The sequence below is a fragment of the Solea senegalensis genome, linkage group LG18, assembly GCF_019176455.1.
Source record: "Solea senegalensis isolate Sse05_10M linkage group LG18, IFAPA_SoseM_1, whole genome shotgun sequence".
NCBI lineage: Eukaryota > Metazoa > Chordata > Actinopteri > Pleuronectiformes > Soleidae > Solea > Solea senegalensis.
This window is the reverse complement of record NC_058041.1, coordinates 7,163,199-7,186,908: the sequence shown is the minus strand read 5'-3', so window position 1 is coordinate 7,186,908 and position 23,710 is coordinate 7,163,199. Positions and strand designations below refer to the sequence as shown.

At 40.3% G+C, this 23,710-nt stretch overlaps 1 protein-coding gene across 1 annotated transcript; it reads left to right on the top strand.

Annotated features, from left to right (window-relative positions):
• Positions 1-11,911: 11,911 nt before the first annotated feature.
• LOC122759585 (elongation of very long chain fatty acids protein 6-like) lies at positions 11,912-21,416 on the top strand. The gene is made up of 4 exons (XM_044014515.1): positions 11,912-12,225; positions 15,708-15,839; positions 16,931-17,082; positions 17,548-21,416. Exons 1-4 carry the CDS (start codon positions 12,131-12,133, stop codon positions 17,994-17,996), a joined length of 828 nt encoding a protein of 275 aa, XP_043870450.1. The 5' UTR covers positions 11,912-12,130; the 3' UTR covers positions 17,997-21,416.
• The last annotated feature ends 2,294 nt before the right edge of the window (positions 21,417-23,710 follow it).

Here is a 23,710-nt window from a genome sequence, read left to right as displayed (position 1 = left end):
GTTTTAAATCAAATATCTCAAAAAATATCTCAATCTAACACACCCAGATACTTGCATGTAAACCTTCAGTTGAACCAGGATCATTGTGATATTATCTTGCCATTAGTGAGAACACTTGTCTGTGTCTCAGGCTGGTTCCCAGCAATGGGAAGTCACCATTGACGATATGTGTCAATACCTCATACCAACACACAAACAACCCTGAACTACCCTGCATTTTTCAGCCGATTTCAGCAATTTATACATCAGAAACTTTCAGCTTGCTCAGGATATTCTCCTTCATAGATGAGCTGCACTGTGCGGCTAAAAATAGAGCCAGACAAAAGCCAAATGTAATCCAGTTTGAGTAACACTAAAAAAAACACCTGAATTAAACAGTTGCCTTTATTATGCAAATGAAATTGACAATGAGGAAAAAAACTGAATGAAAATGCCACATGCAAACCAAAAGCAGGAAAATAAACTAAAATATGAAGTCACTTGCTTCTAAATGAACAAATCATTGGTGTTCTGTATTCAGCTTAAAAAAGAAACCAGGGACATGATGCAAACATGAGAAACTGAATGAAATATTACAGAAATGGACAAAATGGAAATATGGTCTTAAAGACTTGGAAGAGCTGTTGCACCTGATGTAAATGTACAATCTACAACGTATTCAAGAAATAATTTCACAGTTACTACCATCAACTCAGCGACTGCAATGTGGTGATAAATCCCTTGTTGTAAATACTATAATTGCTCCTTTATTACTGGACTGAACTGTCAATTAGAGCAGATACACACACACACACACACACACACAGTCTATCATCTTGTCAACCTGCTAATCTGCTAATCTTTGATGCCTAACGTCACAGTGACTGGCCCTAAGGTACCAGATCCCCTCTTAGATTTATAATCAGTGATAAACTGTGGCCTCCACTACTGTAACTTTTTTTTCCTCCTCTCAGTTTGTACGTTGAGCTACGGTTGTGGTTCGGCCGTTCAGCCCTTGTCGCACAATACGAGACGATTTAGTGCAGAATGGATTTACTGAATGAAGAGTGTTCGCCCTCTGCTCCACTAAAGGGGGAAATGCTCCCGTTCAGCTTGTTAGTATTAGGCCGTCTCCAGTTTAGCATGTGGCTAGTTGTTAGCATTTAAAGCCTCATTCCAAGTCTTCCCAACATCCATTAATTATTCAATACGTTAAGTTGAGTATAAAATTGATATCTGAGTCAGTCTGGTGTCTTAACATTTCATAGTTCCCATCGAGATATCCTATCAAGGCTTATTGTGTATGTGCACAACACATATTGGTCCTGTTAATTGGTCCTGTTAGCATAACTGTTAGCAAAGATGGCGGACACCGTTTACATTCTGGGAATGAGGTCCTGTCCCCCTACGAGTGGGTCTAAAAAGGAATTAGGAATTAGCGTTGCAGTTTCAAGCCTTGGACCAAGTGTCACTGGTGGGTACATAACACAAAAAAGAATGAAGATATTTCTCGACTCAGGGGGAACTGAGGTTGGGAAGCAGAATTTTTCAAAAACACTACCACTATTCTAGTAATACAAAGTTAAATGCAAATCAGTGGCGTATTCCATTAATCAGCTACATTTTGGAAAAGCAATGAGGATTAATTGTTTTCCACTTTATTAAAGTTAATGCTTGATTTTCCTGAACTAATTTTACATTTCTAACCTCAATTGGACATCTTGTCTAATGCTTGTGAAATTGTCATTGTTCGAGGTTTGTTTTTAGATGGATGGATAGATAGATAGATAGATAGATAGATAGATAGATAGATAGATAGATAGATAGATAGATAGATAGATAGATACATAGATAGATAGATAGATAGATAGATAGATAGATAGATGTGTCTGACAGTGACATACTGTACCTCTAACAGTTATTTGTCATCATTTTGTACTCCTTCTGAGAAAAGTCAAACTCTTTTCCCTCAAAGTCACCGTACGTGGCTCAGCACAGCCCTGAAGTCAAGCGTTTGGCAGCAGCTCAATCACACCATTTCCCTCTTTGAGTCTGAAGTGCATGAGGTGAAACAGGTGATAATGACAGGCAGCTATCAGCACCAGCCCATCACTGCACACTGCACCAAGCAACACCATGCCAGCTTTTGGCCTATTGCAGTGTCAGCACTCCTGAGGCAGCTGCGGATGAGAGGCTTTCAGTGGCCTGGATGGAAAACACCAACTCTCTCATCTTGACTGTGGTTCTATTTCAGACAAATAACATTACGGACAATCATGTTAAAAGATTATGTCGATTGCCATCAGCTGATGGTGAACTTGAGAATCCTACAGGAACAAACAATGGCATTCATTGATAGAAACAGGATCTCCTCTTTCTTACCATAGGTCCCTGTCTATCTCATACTCACAACTCTCCTTTGTGACATCAAGAATATATAATAGATTACGTAGAAAGAAAAGGTTGATTTGTTGATAAATCATCTGACGGAAAACTGATCATCAACAATCAAGATGAAGATTTTGTTGGTTCTAGCTTTTCAAATATCAGGATTTTGCATGCTTGGTGGAATAGAAGGAGACATTTGCTGACGTCACCTCTGTGAAACTGTGATGGGAACGTTTATGGATGAAAGGTTTAATGGTTGCAGCTCGCCGTTCAGCTGACTCACAAGCTATACGCGAAAAAGAAAAATGTTATTTTTAAACCAGCTCGTTTTCTAAGTCTAAGGCTGTTTCAGCAGTTTGATTCTCCACATTCTGACTGCAATTAGGTCGTGATGACTCCAACAAAGGCAAAATATCAAGTTTGTGTCTCAGAATCTTATCAAGCATGCACACAAAAAGACGCATTTCAGAGTTCTTCCTTTGAGCAAACTAGACAGTAATCTTCTCTTGAAGTATCATTGTCACTTTTTGATGTGTGAGGCTGTGGGTAACTACTGATTTAGTGTTGGAGACAAGTAAAGTAGACCTTACATAGAATTTTCAGTTTTGATACTCTGGGGTTGTGTTTGTGTGAAAGGGCAGAAAAAAAAGTTTTATTGTATTAGTCCAAGTTGGACTACAATTTAAAATACATGTAAACATTTAAGTCCAATTTCTCAAGACTAAACACACCAACATAAGGTGATTGCACTTGAATCTCCTTTAACATTGTCTCTTATTATTCTGCACTTAAATCTTATTGTAATTGTTGAAATATGTTGTGTTCTGTTGTGTTATGTGGCTGGCATTGGCTTGCCAAGGGATGGAGATGGTGTAAATCTTGCATATTTACATTTATGTGTACATTAATGAATAAATAAATTGGGACGTGAATTACTACCAAGTAAAGGTGCTGGTTTCAGTTGAAACTCGAGCCTGACCGAGGGCTTTACCATTCCAAATAGGGCTGAACGATTTGGAATAAATATCTAATTGCGATGGGAATGGTAACACATTCAAAATGACTACTATGTGTGCACATCTGTACAAAACAAAGATGTTTTCTTCTGTCTGTAGAATCGATGTGTTGGTCAGGACAATATTTACTCTATTATTTTCATACGTATTTAGGTTTGAATAAATATTACATCACTTCTGTTTTGAAAATTGCAGTAAGCCATATTGCATTTTATTGAAATGTCCATTAATTATTCAGGCCTAATTAATTCCAAACCGTACTGTACCAAACCGAACAGTAAAACAAAACATATACTTTCTCGATTCTAAATTATAACACATACAGTTCCACACAGTTTTCATTTATAAAATATTAAGGAATCCATAACAGAGCTTGTGATTTATGTAACTTTTACTCCTGTGCTAGAACCCTTGAAACTAGACAAACTCTGATAACAGTTGCTGCTAGACACTTTAGTGGGGCATTGGGGGCTATCAAGCATCAAGGAAATCAATTATTGGCACTGGTATGTTATCTAACAGCCAGCCAAGTATGAAGCCCATAACCCCACACACATATTGCATTGTTATCAAATGACCAGTAAAACAAAATGGGACAGAGTTTCAAGGAGCATGTAACGAGGAGAAAGCACCTGTACAACAGATTTGTTCCATTAATCACACTGAATCCTGTAAAGCTCTCAATCTGCACCGCAACCAACATACAGAGAAATACTCACAGATTAGAGCAGCTACGAGCAGATGACCACTCGTTATAGGAAAACACAGCAGGATTGCAAAATGCTAATGCTCGCCATCATCACACAAGCTCACTCCTATCCAAACGCTAAAAAGGCCCCTATCAATGCCAACGCTCTCACCTCCTAAACACTCCCACTACCCGTACCTCCGAAATGTATTCTTGGCATGCAGCACAGATTATTACGAACACAACCCAGATACAGATCTTCATAACCGCTACAGTGACTTCTTAAAAGAGGCAACAACAACAACTGAGACATAATGATGGGAAGACAACAGGACTAAGAAGGAAAAAGACAGAGGCAGTAAGCGTGAAAGAGTGAAGAGTGGGAGAATGTAGGAAGAAATGAAAACAGACGTGGGAAGGAAAGAAAAAAAAACGCCGCTCTGGTCACTAATGCTGTTTTTGTAGCACCATCAACAACATGAGAGCAGAGAGAGAGAGAGAGAGAGAGAAGGCTGACCATCTCATTCTGCAATGAGACATAATGGCGACACAAACCATCAATGCATCTACTGTATGTGTGTGTGTCCTGCATCGTATACAACCTGTTATCCTCCAACTACAGGAGAAGGCTGATGATATTTTCACGGGAATCGTTTGTACACGTCTGTGCTCCCGAGCTCTGTTGTTTCAAAATCTATTAAAAACACACTCTGATTCCACCCGGTGATACGATCCTTCATCACCCTGAACAAGACACACACTGAAGCTGCTATTCAGTGCCTATCTCCCGTCTCGGGTATATCTGAAATGTATAGATGATGTACAGCCAGTCCATTCAAATAGTGGCCCGTGGGCCACATGCAGCCCATATCCAACTTCTTAATGGCCCAGCGTGTGTTCCCCCAGAAATAACTGAATAAATAACTGGAGAGACACTTGTCACTGTCCCTCAAAGATTCCTACATCGATTCCTACTGAAATCTGTTTTATCGCAGTGTTAGTTCTTTTGTACTCTGTTAAAGGTACTCTGAGATGTTTGTGGGTCGTATACGACATGTTTATCTTATTTCAAAGAGAAACAAATGATAAAATCGTGCACTTTTAAAAAAAATTTGATTGTGACAAAAAACACAAATTGAACCACAACTTGCTTCACTATAAAAGAATTTGATTTATTTTTTAAATGCTTAAACTGTGTGTAAATGTTGTCCAACAAAGGTTTATGAAGCAACACTTTTGTGTCTACCTGATAGGTCAATATTCTTATTATTTTAGCTCTGGTTTTGGTCTCCACCACCTCCTGATGGAAATGTCCTTTTCTTTAGCTGCTTAATACTCCACGAGACTCACTAGCCATTTTCTTTTACTGTCAGTCTGGTGCACATAACTACTTGCTGCTATCTGAGTGACATTCATTCTGCAGAATTATACATTATACAGAGCCTTTTTTTTTTATATGAAACCTGAGTTGAGCTGGAGTTTGAGAGCCACAATCGGTAAACGGCCTGTATTTATTTAACGCTTTTCTTGTCTTGATGACCTCTCAAAGCTGCTTTACATACATTTTTGCCATTCACTCGCATTTTATTACACATAAAATATGTGCAGTGCTTTTTCTATCACTCATCTTTCACACCATTTCACACGCTGACGGTACATGGGGTTAAGTGTCTTGCCCAAAGATACAACGGACAATAGACAAGTAGTCTACTGGAGCCGAGAATCTAACCCACAACCTTTGAGTTGAAAGACAAATCGCTCTACCACTGAGCTACTGTCGCCCAATTGTGGGGGTCAGAATATAACATTGCTGGGTTTGGTCTCTTTTTTTATTGGCGTATCCTTTATATTCTTCACTATTGTCATAGTCAGTAGATTTTTATAAACTTGAAAACAAGGCCATGGTAGTAAAATGAATTCTGAATAAAGGTAAACCAGAGTTCTACATCTGCAGCGTGGAAAACACAAACAGGGTGAAGTTGACTTTGAGAGCAGCGGACTCCACAGAGACTCATACAGCCGCGCAAACATGACGGAGTAGATGTGTGTGCATCTTTGTGTGACTGTTTTACCTCTCTGCCTGTCCAGGAACCAAAGAATGGGGTCTTTTTTCTACCCCCCAGTCTCCCCCCCACCCGTCCATACATTGAAAACTCAGACCGAGCCCCAGATGGGGGATTCATAAAGCGTGCAACAAATGAAGACAAAATGCTTCCAGCTGCCCATGGTGGCAGGTAATGGATCTGCAGTGGGGCTGATATAGGGGGACATTTGACAGGGTCTTCAACCGGTCATGCAGCTCTGTCCTGTCTGAGCTGCAGAGGGGGACGATAGTTTGTCTGCAGTGCAATTTATCATCAGGAGCGTCATGCTACAGCATCACACGTCAGTCAAACTCCATGTCGAATACTCTACTGTCTTTTTATTCATGACTTAACTTAATTAACTGAAAACCTGAGGCATATTTTGTATTTCTTTCTAACAAATACTGATTAGAAATGTTGTCCTTACACCGGTCCAGAACCCAAAGAAACTCAGTTTTCTATCATACATCCATTTTCTGCTGCTTTATCCTCCACAAGAGGGTCGCTGTGTCCGATTTACGTAATCCCCAAATCTGCATGAAATGCCCTTGTTCTGACCGGATCTCGAACCCAGGTCTTCTTGCTGCACAGGCAAGAGTCAGTTTTCCATCATATAACATGAAAATATCTTTGAGAGCCAGAACAAGTGAGAACTTCTTGCAGAACAGGTTTGTTTGTTAATTATCTACTTGGTTCATCGTCTAATTACAGCAGAAAAAAGTCTATGAATGGATGACAAAGCAGTCCCTGTTTGTGCTTGACCAAATTAGCCAAATAATCCAAACAAAGCAAGATAATAGTAGATAATTTCCTACTTCCATTTAATGTGTCGTCTAATTTTTGTGCAGCCACAGACAAGCACCTATGTCTTTCAGAGGAAAAGAGGACATTCACATTTGTTATTAAGAGAAAATATGAAGTGTCTCTGCATTCACCAGTGTACCTGAGTGCAGGTACAAGTTTTTATTAAACCCTCTCACGTACACACTCACCTGAAAAACACCAGAATGGCAACTTCTGCTGCCAAGGACAAAAACTTGACTCGAGCTACAGTTTATGCGGACAGTGACTGGCACGCACAGATGCGTCAGTGACCTTTCTGTGCATCCCACCTTGATGTGACACATTATACTGCGATGCAGTGTGCAGCAGCAGCAGCAGCAGCAGCACTCACTGTGTACCTGGACCAAGTTGTTATTACACTTGCTGCATATGGATCTGAAGCAGCAGGAGAAAAAGCTGCAGCACCAGGAACATTCTCACTCCAGTCATTCCTTCACTAACAAACACGGAGAGAGGTCTCTCTACTCACCAGGAACGTGATGTGATCTGCGGAGCAGCAGCAGCAGCAGCAGCAGCGGCGGCGGTGGTGGTGGAGGTGGTGGTGGTGCTGGTCTCTGCGGTGACACAGATGATGAGATGCTGTTGCATCGTCGTCTGCTGCAGCCAACACGCTGTCAGTGCCACTGCGGTGCACATGATATTAGAGGATGGGGGGCGCTATGTTCCACGTCAGGTAGACACAGACGTGATGCTGCATGAGAAGAAAAAAAGAACAGATCCTCGTCGAGTTTTTTTTTCAGTCCGCCTTAACAGCTCACAGATCTCAACTCTCTCTCTCTCTCTCCGTTTTTCCAACGCACCCCCACTCTCTCTCTCCCTCCCCACCGGTTGGGCATGCCCAGTCTCTGCCTCCTTCATGAGCACGGACTTGTTAGTCGCGTGGCTTATCAGTTAAAGCAACACTATGCAACTTTTTTTTAATAGCCTTAACACTATAGTCAAATCACAAATCTTGAAGCCTCACAGCGAGAGTTTACTTTGCAAATAGAACATTACGTCCATTTTCACATAAAGTCTTCAAAAAGGAAAATAGCTGGTGTTCCAAAAATGTGAGCCGAAAGTCAGATTCATTTACAGAGAGTTTACAGGCTGTAGGAATATAAGAGTTTGAATAGGCCTGTTCTATGGCCTGGACACTAAAAAAAAAAAAACAGATTTTCGTCACTGAGCAAAAGGCTCATCTGATATAATCTGATATAATTCTACATTATTTTAAGAATATGTTTGCTGCTATATCTTGCCATTAGACAGCCTTATATGGCTCACCCACACCAAAATCCATAATCAGAGTAAATCAGCATTTAGAGCTTGCGTGGACACAAGAGCTGCTGGTGTGCTGCATGTTTTGTAAATTTCTGTCACTGAGGTCAAACAAAACAAAGGATTTCAAGCAATTACTTCACAAAATAACACATTCAAACTTACTGGTGGAGGCAACTCCTGTGTGCATGATGCAAAATTACCCATTTTCTTTATGGACTCTGGTGCAGGGAGTGTGTGGTTTACAAAGTGACACAATTTGAGTTTTCGGGTGAAAACAAAATAGTCTAATGGACAAATAAACCAGGCATAGACATGGCTAAGTGGCTAAGATCTATTATTTCCTGTTATGCCATTATTTCTGTGAGTGATTGTGTCCACATCCTGGGCAGGGTCTTGAATATAAACCATATTTAAAACTACTACAACATAGTTTATCCCATTAAAATAGCATCTAAAAATCATTTTAATGGGTCACTGACTTGTAATAGAGAAAATTGACCCTCTTAAATCCCCACTGTGCACTTTGGTGAGCAGGTGGGAACACTGAGAGGGAGTGAGAAACTTAGTGATAGTCAGCAAATCAAACTGCCGGACTCAGACAACAGCAAGTTCAAGTGTAACGCTGAACTGAGGTCACTGAAAACGACTACAGGTGTTTTCACATCATACACAAAGCACATTTCCATGCACAGATTACATACAAAGCCAATACAAAGATGTGAGTCGATAAGAACGTCACAAAACTCATGTTGGTGTATGCAAATCATGGAAAAATTAGGCATAAAAAGAAATAAACGATAGAGTAGAGTATATTTCCTTTTTAAATTTGCATTGCTGCAGTGAAAATTGCTGCTCTCGGCTGCCATCTGCTGGAATAGAGGAGCACTGCAGACTTTGGTAATGGAAATGCATGAAAAGATTGTGTCTTGGCGGCTGCTGAAAGGCTCACTGTGTTCACTTTTCAGTTTCAGACTCTCAGACTCTTTACAGACTCTCGGTCACTTCTCTTTCCCACACAATCTGCTCCACATACTTAATGAGAAGTAGATGCTTTATTCCCCCAACACAACAACTGTTCACACTTTGTCCAGTAGACGGTGCCAGATCTTTTTGTCCTTTCTTTCTGTGGGGCAGTATACAGCTTTAATGCAGGTCACCATGCATACATTTTTTTTCAAGATTCAAGACATAATCTACAGCCTTGCCCAATTGTTTTTCAAGTGCTGTATATCATAAATAAAGTAGATTATTATTGTAATGCAAAACGAGTCAGGTCATTGCCTATGCCCATGGTTCTCAAACTGTGGCGCATGTACTGCCGAGCTTCCTCTAGTGGTACTTGGGGAAGGAAAATCAGAAATACTGTTCTACTGTTCTTGTAAAAACAAATACTCTAAACATCTTATATCCCTCAAGAAATAATGAGCATATAGAGCATAATTTATTTTTAATTAATATTTTCATGCACCGGGGGCCATACGGTGGTGTAGTGGTTAGCACTCTCGCCTTGCAGCGAGAAGACCCGGGTTCGAGCCCCGGTTGGAACAAGGGCTTTTCTGCATGGAGTTTGCATGTTCTCCCCGTGTGTGCGTGGGTTCTCTCCGGGTTCTCCGGCTTCCTCCCACAGTCCAAAAACATGCAATGTGGGGATTAGGTAAATTGGACACTCTAAATTGACCATAGGAGTGAGTGTGAGAGTGAATGGTTGTTTGTCTCTAGTTGTGTGTGGCCCTGCGATGGACTGGCGAACTGTCCAGGGTGTACCCCGCCTATCGCCCGATGTAGCTGAGATTGGCACAGCACCCCCCGCGACCCTCTGGTGGAGGATAAAGCGGTTAGATGATGATGATGATTTTCATGCACCATCTTCTCCAATTTGTGTTTGTCGATGCTCCTTTCCGTTCCGTACAGGATATTTGCAGAAATGTAACACCTGCAGTTTGAATTCTCTGCTGTGGCATTTTCATTGCCGTTATTCTACTATTTTCACACACCTTTTCCTCATAATATCAGTTTTGTGAGCCTTGATCTTTGACCTTGTGTTTTATTATCATTATAAAATGACTGGCATACAAGTGTATCAAGTAAATGCCACATTTAAAGCACTGCTGTATGGCAGGGGGCCTACATTAAGAGCCTAATGTACATAGTCACATAAGTTGCAACATAATGAACCCTGTTACATTTGCCCTGTTCGTAAATCAGCCCAGACTGTGTCGAGTGCTGCTCAGTGGACTATTGTGTAACTGCACCACCTTCACATGAACTGTGAAGTGACTCACTGCCCTTTAGCACAGATTCCAACAAGACATCAATGAGCAAATTCAGGTTTATGAAGCAACTACAGATGACACAACTGGCCAGTAAAGATAAAGAGCTATTCACTGTACAGGTGTGTGAGGGATATTTCCGTATGACTACCACGTGAAGGCAAGAGGCTAAAGGCTGTTTTTATACTTTATATTATAAGTGACTACATCGAGAAATAAAATCCCTGATTTACATACTGTATATATTGAAAAATCACAAATCAACACCAGAAAACTTTGTCTCATCAACAGTCCAAAATATGTGGATTAAGAAAAGCAACAATAACACAATGTAGATTAAGTCACATGTATGTGAAAGTGATGCTTCAAAGACACCATGAATTAGTTTGATTCAGGTTTATATCAGGTCAAAAAAAGGTAAAGACAACAAAGGCCAAGTTCATTTAAACTATCCATGCCCTGCATGGTATAAAACGTCATACTTTTCTTATTATTATTATTACTATTATTATTATTATTACTACTCATATTTTAAATAAAACTATTTTCAAAAGTTATACATATTTATAAAAGTGTAAAAACACAGCGTATATATATAAACATAAATAAATCTATTTATATATATCATATATAACGTATAACGTATAACGACATATATAAAAAAAGAGAAAGTCCAAGTCTAAGATTGTCTGTTTGATCCCACCTGGTGATTAAACGTCACACACAAGCCCCGCCTCTCGACAGTTACGCCCGACACCAGAGAACGTGCTGACACTACGCGTGAGGCATCCAGGAAGTTAAGTTTTTTTACCTTCACAATAAGAGTACACAACACGTGGCTATGCAGTGAGTCAGGGTAATCTTTTCTAAATGTCGAGTGAGGGTTCACCGACAGAAATTAAATATACCACGACCCATACATATACGTGTACAAGTGTATAAGAATAAAAAGTGTTTACCTAAAGTACATTTGTTTTATTTATTTACCTTGTATTACGGTGCAGGGTTTGCTCCACAGAGGCCATCATTTAGCATGTGTGTTTCCAGCAGCCCAAACATTTCACATTTTGCAGAGGGACCAAAGAGAAAAGACATGTCCACACTCACCCCAATGCATAAATCAACAAAGGAAAATTAGGGAATTTCAGGGATTATGACTAGGAGAGTTGTGAAAGAATGTATTTTTCTTTTCTGTATATTTTGTAATCCTTATTTTTTTATAAACCCATGGCAATAAGAGCTTTGTTGTATTCACAACAGTTAATAACGTTATTTGGAAAAAAAGAAGAACGCCATCGTAGTTCTCTGACGAGTAGTGCGTTGTAGCTCTTTTATTCTGACAGTTTAAAGCGGAAGCTGTTTGTTTGATTATAACGCTCGTGCAGATGGGAAGTACCTCTGGTGGTGCCGCATCCTCCCATCGCCTCGGACTCGGACTCTGACCGCTTAGTCGCTGTCCAATATCAGCATCAAAGCAGCTGGAGCGACGGTGTCTTCTCCTCCGTCCTCACTCCTCCCTGTGTGCGGCACAGTTCGGCGCAGTTAGCTTAGCGACTCGCCCACACAGCGGGCTTTTAAGCGGAAGGAAAACCGGCAACAATGAACGGCAGTGCGCCCAGACTGTCGCTGGCGGAGTATGACTTTGAGCGGCGTTTCGACGTACGCAGTGCGCTGGAATGGATGCAGGAGAACTGGTGAGTTGAGGAGAATTACACACTAACTGAAATAGAACGACATAAACTAAAAATTTAGACGTCCACCTACTCCTCCTCCTCCCCCCTCTCAGCAGTGTGTGTTGGGTGGCGGGCTTCAGTCTGTACTTTCCGCCCTGTGTCAGAGCTGCTGATGCAGACACATCTTTTTTTTTTTTTTTAATTCAAATCAAATATTCCTGCTCTTATGTCATTCATGATGCTCTTTATTGTTTCACAGCAGTGGCCGAAACCGCTTTACATTATCCTGAGTAATGTGAATAAAGTGTCGAAATGTCCTTGACGACGATATGACTTCATCTGTGCTCTCATGGGTCAGACACAACAACATCATCAAAACACAGCATCTCATCTGCAAACATGGGAACATAAAGCATGCAAATTAAAGGCATGCATTAATGTAAAAGCTTTAAAAAGCCACTTCAAGAATCAATACAGTAGTTTCCTTTCAGAATAATACACATTCTGAGGTATCAGATTGTAGCTGCAGATTCAGATATGAAATCATCTTTATTGTGTTGCATCTTCAACATTTTATCATATTCTAATGTTCATATGTTTAAGACAAAGTCGACCAACTTGAGTCTTTTCTATGGCTGATCTTTAGAAATCAGTGACTGGCTTTTTTGAGAAGATGTTTGACCAGTTTCCTGTTTTTCCTCCATCAGATACAATACAACAATTGTTGAAAGAAACAACACTTAAATGGCTTAACGTAAATAAGCATACACCGCAGTGCACTATATACATTATTTATCTTTTAAATAAGAGCAATGTTTAAGATAAATAATTCAAAACGGATAATCACAAGACAAAACTTTGTCAAGTTAACCTTTGGATGATGAAATGAAGTCTTAGTGATGCTTTAAACTGGTTTGTGAGAACAAAAAAAGTGTAAGCGTAGTAATCTGCCAATGAATTAAACAATAATTTGTCAGTGCGGGATAATCTGCCCCATTATTCGTCATGAATCAGGGTCAACAAAGTTGTAGGCTTGTACTATGAAATGTGGTGTCGCAGAAAGACAAAAGGAGAACCCAGGTGGAAGCACATTACCTCAGTCAGCATTCTTCTACCACTCCTGTTCATGTAAATGCCTTCTTTATTGTCCATTGACGTCTTGTCGGAGAGGGTGTGACCCCTTACTGAGAAACTCCGGCAGGGAAACCATGTAAGACCACATTTTTTAAGCTTTGTGTAGCCATGCGTGACTCAAAGCTCGCGTGCTGAGATAATGCTGCATGTCTGTCACTGAAGCAGCTCAATAAGAGTTCACTTGTTTCAGGCCAGAAGATGCTTCCAATTCCTCCTCCAGTTCATCATCTTGAGGCTCCACACTGTGAACATGCAGCAGTAAATCATGTCAGGGAGGAACAAGTGACGAGCAGTTGAGGTTGTCTTTGATGTATAAGGGTCATAAATGATCAATCAGTTATCAAATAATTCATTAATGAGATAAAACATTTTGGCTAATGTATTAACTGCTACAGCACCAAACTAAACCCCCTCTGCCATATTTAACATATCTCACAAGAGAATTTTAAAACATAATATGTAGCATTTCTGCATTAAAATAAATAAACAAGACTAATTTTATGTGTATTGTTCCCGAGGTATCCCACATTACCCCATATGTTTGTCCTTTTGTTCTTTATATTCATAGATGTTATCCTTTTGTTTGCCTTTTGATAAGATCGTCCTCTTCAATCATCGCTGCTAGCAAACGTCAGAGTGAGGAGGAAAATATTTGGCACTAATAGTTCTCTAGTGTGCTGTCCTTTTTTTTTTTACACATGATTTTTTATCATGTGTATTTGTCACTACTGGGGTAGCCCATGTTCTAGTGGGGGTCACAGGTTCTAATCCTCATTGATTCAGTTAACTGGACACTCCACATCCACATCCAGTGTACGCCCAGTGCCAGCCGCAAGCTCGGATAAATGGGAGGGTTGTGAAGACTCTCAGAGAGGGAGAAGCTGAAAGAAAAATAAAGTGCATTGTCTCTAATGGATCACGACTACTCATTGCCATTTGCTGCACGTTATGGTGCCAAAGCTCACAGGATCCAAATGAGACAACAGGACAACAATTGCCATGATACCCCACTGTGTACCGGCGTCATCAAACTAGCTGTTTTTGTTATTCTTATTATATATATGTTGAGTAGCATAAATGACACACTGTGCATTTAAAATCTGCAAATTGTATTCATGATTGGAGATTAAGTGAATAAGCCTATTAGTTCACATTTTGTTTATTCAACGGTCTGCCAATTAGTTCCGTTTTGCTGTTGCATAGGAAACACACACGCACGCACACACGCGTGTATTCACATGCATGTGGAGTGTATTTAAAGTGGAGCATCATGTTGCAGTTTGCAGAGAGAAAGGTCTCCTCTGTCATGTTGGCTCCTGTTCTCAGGCAGTATTAATGAGTTGTACACCTTAGCTTGCAACGCTAATTCTGTTTTAACTGTCCCCCACACACAATTAAGGTCTGTTCACCTTAATTGTGTAATATCTTGCGATGATCGCAGTAGAGCTGCTGTGTAATCACCTTTGTCTGATGAGGTGATCCAGGGTTGTGTGCTGTTGTTCGTCACAGGGGGAACTCATCCTGTTCCTCTTTTGATAAGCTGATCAAAGTACCATGTTTTGCCTGGTCACGTGGAGGTTATTTCATCCACTTCTGATTTTAAACTGGGTCTGCATGTAACAGCGAAAAAAAAAAAAAAGTTCAGATGTCACCAAAATCATGTTAGACATTCAGTGATATGGAGAAGGTTAGTAACACAGTTATCTCATCACATCTTGATGTCTGCAACTGCCTATAGTCTCCTTCCTTGTTCTCTGCAGAACAAGCAACTCCTAACAGGTTTAAAAGAATGTGGACCATGTTACACCCACGCAATACTTTTTTTTTTTAAGTTATCACTCAATCACGGTATGTACGTTAGTCTTTGTTTGGCGTGACCTCTCATTATTACCTGTCAAAAATGCTGGTCTCATACCATTTCTGTCTGATTTACACTGTGTGTTCTTATGTTCTCTGAATTTAAAATCATATAAGAATGAGTTGGACAAATGCTTTAAAAAAACAATAGAACAGATACTGTTACACTTGCAAAAACAAGCAGAACATCTCACATTGAGTTACAAGAGTGACTCAAAGACAAAAAGTGAATGAATGCAGTTGCCAAGAGTTAATAGCAACAGAGTCATATTTCCCTTGTTGCTAAGTGCAATAAATGCACTCAACCTGCACTGTTAATAGCACTTCATTGTTTGTTTGTTTTTTTTTGGGGGGGGGGAGAAGACTTTATCATCAAACCATTTTTGTCAACCATTTTGCTGTCAGTGTTCAGTGGAATTAATTGGCTGTTTTTATAGATTAAAACAAATTCACAGTCCGCTAATAAGTCCATTGTTATTCAGCATTGCTAATGAGTGTTTTATCGTCCACAGGAGCAAGTCATTCATGTTCTGCGGCCTGTATGCTGTCTTTGTATTCGCCGGTCAGCACTTCATGAGGGAAAGGCCAAAGCTGAACCTGCGGCGCCCGCTAGTGCTGTGGTCTCTGAGCCTGGCCATCTTCAGGTGAGACACATGCACCATGAGACACGTGCCATTAGATGAGAGAAGTATTGTAGTAATACCCAGAAGAAATATGCACATCAAAATCATCTTTTGAGAGACACGTTCATATTTAAAGCCTGTGCTACAAAACTCAGTTACAGAGAGTGTTATAGTGCGTTGTATTAAAAAACAAACAAACCACAAAACCAGACCTTTTATAATCGCTGCCAGGAGCGATTGTGTGGATTGTGACCCAGTTGGCAGGTCTCAGCAGGCGGGGCTGATGTCCTGAGTGAAATGATCTGTGGTGGGTTGAGCGCACGCTCTAATCTTAATCCCAGAGCAGTGGGCATATAACCTGCCCTCTCTGCTTGTCAGCTGTTGGGTGGCTCAATACCACTTTTTTCCAAGTATGGTACAGATAAAGACATCATAAACTTGAATATCTACCACTGGCGAGGTCGGTCAGATTAGATATAGTCTTTTTAACCCTTTAAAAAAACCTCAGCTGTTATTAAAACGACTGTGCCGACACATTTATCACCTGACAATAACCAGCCATTTCAAAAACACAATGCTCTAATTTAGGAAGTAGTACGGATGTTACAATTATCCACCAGGAGCGACTCCACTGGCTGGAAGTCCGTGGGAAAATTAACCTAATTCTTTTTTGATTTGCAAGGTCAATAAACATTTTACTTGTCTAGTTTCAGGTCTTCTTCAATAGCACAGGATGTGGCGTTAATCAAACACTCTAAATTGCCTGTAGATGTGAATGGTTGTTTGTTTTTATGTGTTGGCCCTGTGATGGACTGGGGACATGTACCTGCCTTTCAAACTATACTATGTCAGCTGAGATTGGCTCCAGCGACCTTTTAAGAAAAGAGGGTCCTTTATTTTTACCGCAGGGGGAAATTTGACCTTCGGCCCTCATTTGGAGGATAAAATGGTAGACAATGAATGAACAACATCGATACTAAGAATCGAGCTGGCTGTGCGACCTCTGGGAAACCTGGTTATCACTTATCCTGTCCCATGTCTTTCCCTTACTAGTTAACACAAACTGCTGTTTATTGTAACCGGCCATTTTTCTCCCTGTGTTCACTCTGCAGTATCATAGGAGCTTTCCGGACTGTGCACTTCATGGCGCATGTCCTCTCAACCAGCGGCTTCAAACGATCTGTGTGCGACTCCAGTTTCTACAGCGGCCCCGTCACCAAATTCTGGGCCTATGCCTTTGCTCTTAGCAAGGCCCCTGAGCTGGGTAAGGCTTCCCGAAACTTTTCCTGATACAGTACATGCCTCTGTGCCGGCTAAGCACGAAGGTCATTACACCCACACACAGGCAGTACCTCTGGAAAAATGATTGAGTTCAGATTTCAAGGATAAAAAAACAGGGCTAAATTTGATTTGAAAAGTGAAGGTTTTACAGCCTCTTGTTATCTTGTAGGGCTGAGCAATAAGGCCAGTATATTTACCACAATAAAAGTGGTCATATCAGTTAACATTGATGATCAAAGCAATAATTATCAGCGGACTATTTTATTATCATAATTGAAAGATAGCGTTTTGATATTATAATAATAATGGAAATAATAATAGCAGTGCTTGGTGGAAATTCAGTTTTCAATCAGCTCTACGTTATGGGCATAAGCTATAGGTATTTTAATAGTCCCACCCTGGAACTTGAGAATGACTTCATGGCCCTTTTGTCCACCGTCTCCCGCAGGTGACACGGTGTTCATCATCCTCCGTAAGCAGCGCCTCATCTTCCTGCACTGGTACCACCACATCACCGTCCTTGTTTACTCGTGGTACTCCTACAAGGACAAGGTAGCAGGCGGCGGCTGGTTCATGACCATGAACTACATGGTTCATTCTTTGATGTACACCTACTACGCCGCGCGGGCAGCCGGCCTGCGGGTTCCGCGCATCTGCGCCATGATCATCACGGCCACCCAGATCCTGCAGATGGTGATGGGGCTGGCAGTGCTGGGCTTGGTTTACCACTGGCTTCACGAGGTGCACTGTCCGTCCAACATGGACAACATCACATGGGGTGTGATCATGTATTTGAGCTACCTGATCCTGTTTGCCATTTTCTTCTACAACTCCTACCTCAAAGACTCCTCTGGGGTCAAAGGATCCTCAGAGGTCAAAAAATCCAAGGCAGAGTAGCATGTGCTGTGCTCGGCGGTCATATTAAAGTGTGCCATCGGCAGACGTGTGAGAGACCATGAACCTGTGCGTCACAACTAGTTAGCTGGTTGCTTGGTCTACCTCGTGTTACATCATCCTCACCTGACCTTTTTAGCTCAAAACTCGTGATCCATCTGTGGGTTTAGAGCAGTCGCAGCACAGAGACTGGCTCGCTTTGATATGATCTTGAGATTAGTTATTTTTGGGGGCATATGGGGGACTACTATGTTTGTGTCTAATACAATAACCACCTTATTACATTCACAACCAGTTTCACAAAACTAATATGAGGGCCAAATATTTGTCAGAGGTGGTTAACTAGTGTTTATAATATAACTAGAGGAAGCACTTAGCGATTGCAAACCTCCACCAAGGCTGCTCAGTTTCCCACATCACCACAAGTCCAACAATTTCTTCCATGGACTATAACCTACATCCTCATGATCGTCAAAATCCATCCTTTATTTTCTGAGTTACGTCGCGTACAGTCAAAACAGACGTGGCCAAAAACGTAACCTCTTTGGTGGAGGACAAGACATGAACAAGTGAATCCTTCACACATTGTATATCTTACAAGCTCCGAAGTAGAGAAAATCTCTTTTGTAAATAGTTTACATATTTTGTTCCAATTAGTGAAATACGCTTGCGCTCTTTTCTAGTGTGAGATGAGTTGATACGTAGCTTAAGATTAAGACTAAAATTAGAGGGAAACGTCTGGTATTGCTCTGTCCAAGACAACATGTAGCAACACCTCTAAGATGAAGTGTATACATGCTTCTTCTTGTTAAATCCGTCTACCAACTGTGATTTAGAAATAAGAATTTGTGATTTTAAGCAGTAATACTTTAATCTTTTCTGCAGTATCTGCACCAAGGCACAAATTGTCAAAGCTGTTCATTTAGGTGTACAGACGACATTGCAGAGCAGCAACTGTTCGTTTTTCCTTCCTACTTGCAGTCTTTGTATTAAGCTGTTCATCGTCTTACCTAAAGAAAACAGTTAAGCTTATTTCTCCAAAATGTTCAACTATTCCTTTTAAATTGTGTACATTTAGCCTTTAGCACAACAGTAATCTGATGAATAGTAACTGTAGGGTTTTGAAAAGGGAATGTAGACTTCACACGCACACATTAAATGTTGATATGATCGTGTACAGCATCTTAGTTTCATAGCTATTATTTAAAGGGAATATGAACAGAAAGACCAGTTTAACGCGGTAGTTAGTGAAAATCGGAGTGAAAAACATTCCTGCAATCCAGCCCAGAGCAAAACTAAAGTGGTTTTGTGACAGTCCTGCTGTGTCTGTTTAGTTCTTTTCTTTAAAAGTAAATCTTGCTCACTTACTGGGCACATACTGCTCTTTGCTGGTAGAGCCACATACTTTATATAATGGGGCCTCTCCACTCCCTCAGGTCACTATAATTAAAGAAAGGATGCCCTTAATCTCCTGATTGTACCCATGTACTTATCGATGAAAAGAACAACAGAGAAGGAGCACTATGTGCGGTTATTTAAACCACTTATTCTACACTTAATCATAGCGCTAGCATAATAAAACATTAGACTGGAGTTGTTTCTGGTCATTGTCTGGTATCCGGAAAACCCTGAGTGAACTTTTAGGGAATATAATGGAATTACAAATTCAAATTCATTTAGTCACAACTGACATAATCTTAGTTTGGGGCCCATTATCACAGGTTGGGAGTATAATTTCAGGCAAAGATTGTTTGTTTCATGTTGACTTATGTAAAGATGAGGTGAACACATTGATTTTACGGGAGAACTAGACTAAAATTGGCACAGGAAACATCTTTTTTGTGCTAATGATCTGAATAAACCCAAACCAACATTCTGAACAGTCCCGCATGGTGGATCAGATGACATGGTACAAAAGATTCAGTGACATGTCTGCATTAATTAATAAGCTTCACATACGTTGAGTAACAGGGCTGCCGTGAGCACAAATGCCGCATTTCAGCGAGCCGCTTAAAAGCCACATGTGCAGCAGTGTGTCCGTTGTACATAAGAGTCTATTTATTTTGTTGACGTGTAATATTTCTCCAGCAGATCTGAAGTGGTAGATATAGTCGTAGGACTGTGCAGTGAATCCCGCTGCGCTTCACTCGGTTCCATCCAGATGTTGTGTCTGTGCATTTTTACACTACATTCCGACACCATTTTGCAGACAGACTCGGAAGCCATTCATTCTTAACATATATATATATATACACACACTATTGGGTGGGGTGTTTTATATTGTGACATATTGTACTTTTTTTCTTTTCTTTTTTTTGTCTTTTCTGTCCACCATGCTCATCGTCAAATGTACAGGGCTGGGCATCACAACTAAATTTTTGAATCCATTCCAATTTATAAGGTCCAGATTGATTGAATTTGAATGTGACATTTTCATGTTTATGAAAGAGATCTTAAAATAAAAATGAATATTTACATTGGAAATTGACCCCAAAGCAGTTACATGAATGCACTTATTACTTAATAAGACCGCACACTGCAACTCTACAACACACTGGTATAGGTGATCATTCTAACTTCAACCTAATAACCCAATTTGTCCATCGGAGGGTGCTGTGAGCACAGCTTGTCCTGCGTCCATGCCCTTTTGCCCATCAGAGGAAAACGACAGTAATGTTAAGTTTTGTATTAAGGATGGAGCGTGGTATGAAAGTATATTAAGAGATTGATGGAATGATTTTATGATTTGATATATGAGGTTGAAACGATTTGGGGGAAATCAATTGTTTTGAACCCAGCCCGCTTACGATATAATGTGAATATCACTGCAGTTTACTAACTCGCACTGAAAGATATTTAGTGGGAACAAATTGAGTTTTTCCTAATTCCCACTGCTGTATCTAACCACTATCACTGTGTCCAGTCTGTAGCAGCTTCTAGAGCTGAGCTCATCCCGTGTTTGTCAGTCATGTAGCTAAAACTTCTGCAGCTGAAGGTTAATCTTTCTCCCTCATCGTGTGTGAGAACAAAGGGTTTTGATAATGCAGTGGTTTCATGCCTTGCATCAAGGATTCCCTCTGGATTATCTGAACCACCGTTCTCCACGTGTTGCCGGGGCAGCCTGAAGACATTTTTACTGTGAAACAGCTCAGAACACTGTTCAGTCAAAGCTAAATGTCTCTGATGAGGACGTAAGAGCCCATGGGCCGACTTGTTGTAACACTGTTAAACTTTGGAGGGGACATTTGAGTGCCAAACAGAGCTTCTGTTTCTTTCTTTAAAAAAAAACAAAACTAAAGTGTGAGCAGACTCTTGTTGGTCTGTGCAGTTGTCTTCATGCTGTGGATTCTGTTGTCTGAAGGGGAAAAACGATTAAAGGGCTTGTGATGTTGAAATGTTACAATAAATCCCTCCTGATTTTGACATGTCTCCAGTTGTATCTTCTCAGGTGACGTGTGTCATTGCTGGTTATTGAGAAAACAAAAGGTGAGGGCAATCTAGACACTGTAAGTTTATGTTTATTGTGCTGTGTACTGGGAGGAACAAAGAAGAAGAAGAAGAAAAACAAATCTACTGATCAGTCATGAGTACAACACAGTCTCGAGGGGTTAAATCCATCCATCTCAAACCACTGTCTTCCACTAGCACAACCATTAACCAATCAGGAATCTTTCCAGATAACACAGTTACAGCCCCACTTGCTTCCTGCGGTCTTCAAACAAGCTTCACTGCTGCAGCCGCTGGGAGTTGGTGGGTTGATGGAGGACAAAGCTCTGCCTGCTCAGCACATTAGTCTTGCAGCTGTGGGTGGTGACACCAGAGGACACAGAGGACAGACACTGTGAGGAGCTGAGAGAAAGGTTTGAACTGTTACACTAAACACTGCATGAAGGTTTACTGCAACAAAAAAAGCACAGAATCTCATTTCATCAAGCGACGTGCAGTCTATATCTGTCTCATTTCTACCAATATCTCTTTTTTTATCTGAATGACCTCAAAGTCGGCATCTGCACAGGTGCCCTCAGTCGTCACCAGCCAAATTTAAAGCCTGTGGGCCAGTTGGACAGTTTTTTTGATTTACAGACATACATATACTCGTGTATATATATATATATGTATATATATACATAGTTGTGTATATATATATGTATATACACATATATATGTATGTGTGTATATATATACGTGTATATATATATACATTTATACATACATACATATATGTATATACACATATGTATGTGTGTATATATATGTGTGTATATATATATATACATTTATACATACATACATGTATGTATATATTTTCTTTTAATTTTTGTGAATAAATAAATATATTGATTGATTCAGTCTAAGAATAAGGGAGAAAATAAGAAGCAAATGCCATAATGATCACCAACACACAGTCTTTTAAACTTAACTGAAACAAGTCTATAGTTGAAGTTTGGTAAATAGTCAAAGAAAAACAAACATAAAAGAACAAAACCCAAATCCACTGGAAAAACCGCATTACTCTCATCTACACAGCCCAACTACTCCTGTTATAGAGTGCGACCAAACACGTCAGCTTTAATAAGCAGGTAGTAAAACTATTTGCTTTCAAGGCTTTTGTTTTACCTCAAGTGTGCTGATTATTAATAATAAGGCGTACAGCGCCCTCGTGTGGCAGCATTCAGTCCACAAAGACAGGGCTTATGTGACTGTGGAGCTCTGGGAAGTTCAGCTTCAATACTGTGAACGGTGGAGCACACGTGCACGCGCGCACGCTATAAAGGCAGTCAATTAAAGGCAGATGTGCGCAACCTCTGCGCAGCGACGCACGCGAGGAGTCGCGTGAGGGTGCCTTCAGGAACCGTTGGGGAAAAAAGTCAATTCTGGGTTAGAGCCACACATTAATATACAGCTAATAAAAGTGAGACAACAACCCCCACCACCCCTTTTCTGTTTCTCACTTCTTGAATGTTTTGTTTTTTGATGTGTTGGAATATCTCCATGTGTGGTGTAACACTCTTCAGCAACAAGTCAGTGCAAAGTGATTTATGTAAGACATGAAAGACATTAAGAGGACACAAGTGAAGAGACAACAATATTAAAACCCATAAACAAGATGCTATAGATAGACCTATAATTTCACAAGACAAGAAAAACTGAAAACTTTCAGCAGACTGACATTAAAGCTCAACCTCAAAAACATAACCACAAAATTAGAAATGATATTGACAAGAAATTACAAAATTGACCAGAGTATCCTTGTGCGGCATTTACTGTCGGCTCTGAGAGAGAGATTTACTGTGATTGCTTCATAAAAACACCCCCCCACACACACACACACATGAAACAAGAATAAAACTGCTTAATAAAATTTATTTCTTTACATTGTGTTGCTTTGTGCAAAAAAAAAACAAAAACAAAAAACCCCACTTGTTTCCTCACTCAATAGCTCATAATTATAAATCTGACATAGGTTTTCAGACTGTTTTCTGTCACATTGATGAGCTGACTGACTCCACCCACACATATAATATATATATACCCCTAAAGGAGCCTCAAACTAAAAAGTCTGGTCAGTAGGGGGCCGGTCAAGTTAAAAACAGTCCAACTTTTTCATAAAAAACAACTGTTTACTTGAGACAGGGCGATAGAATCGTAAAAATATATCATGATAATCCATCGTGATGTCACAATCAACGGTAACGTTCCACAGGATTTCAAAATAA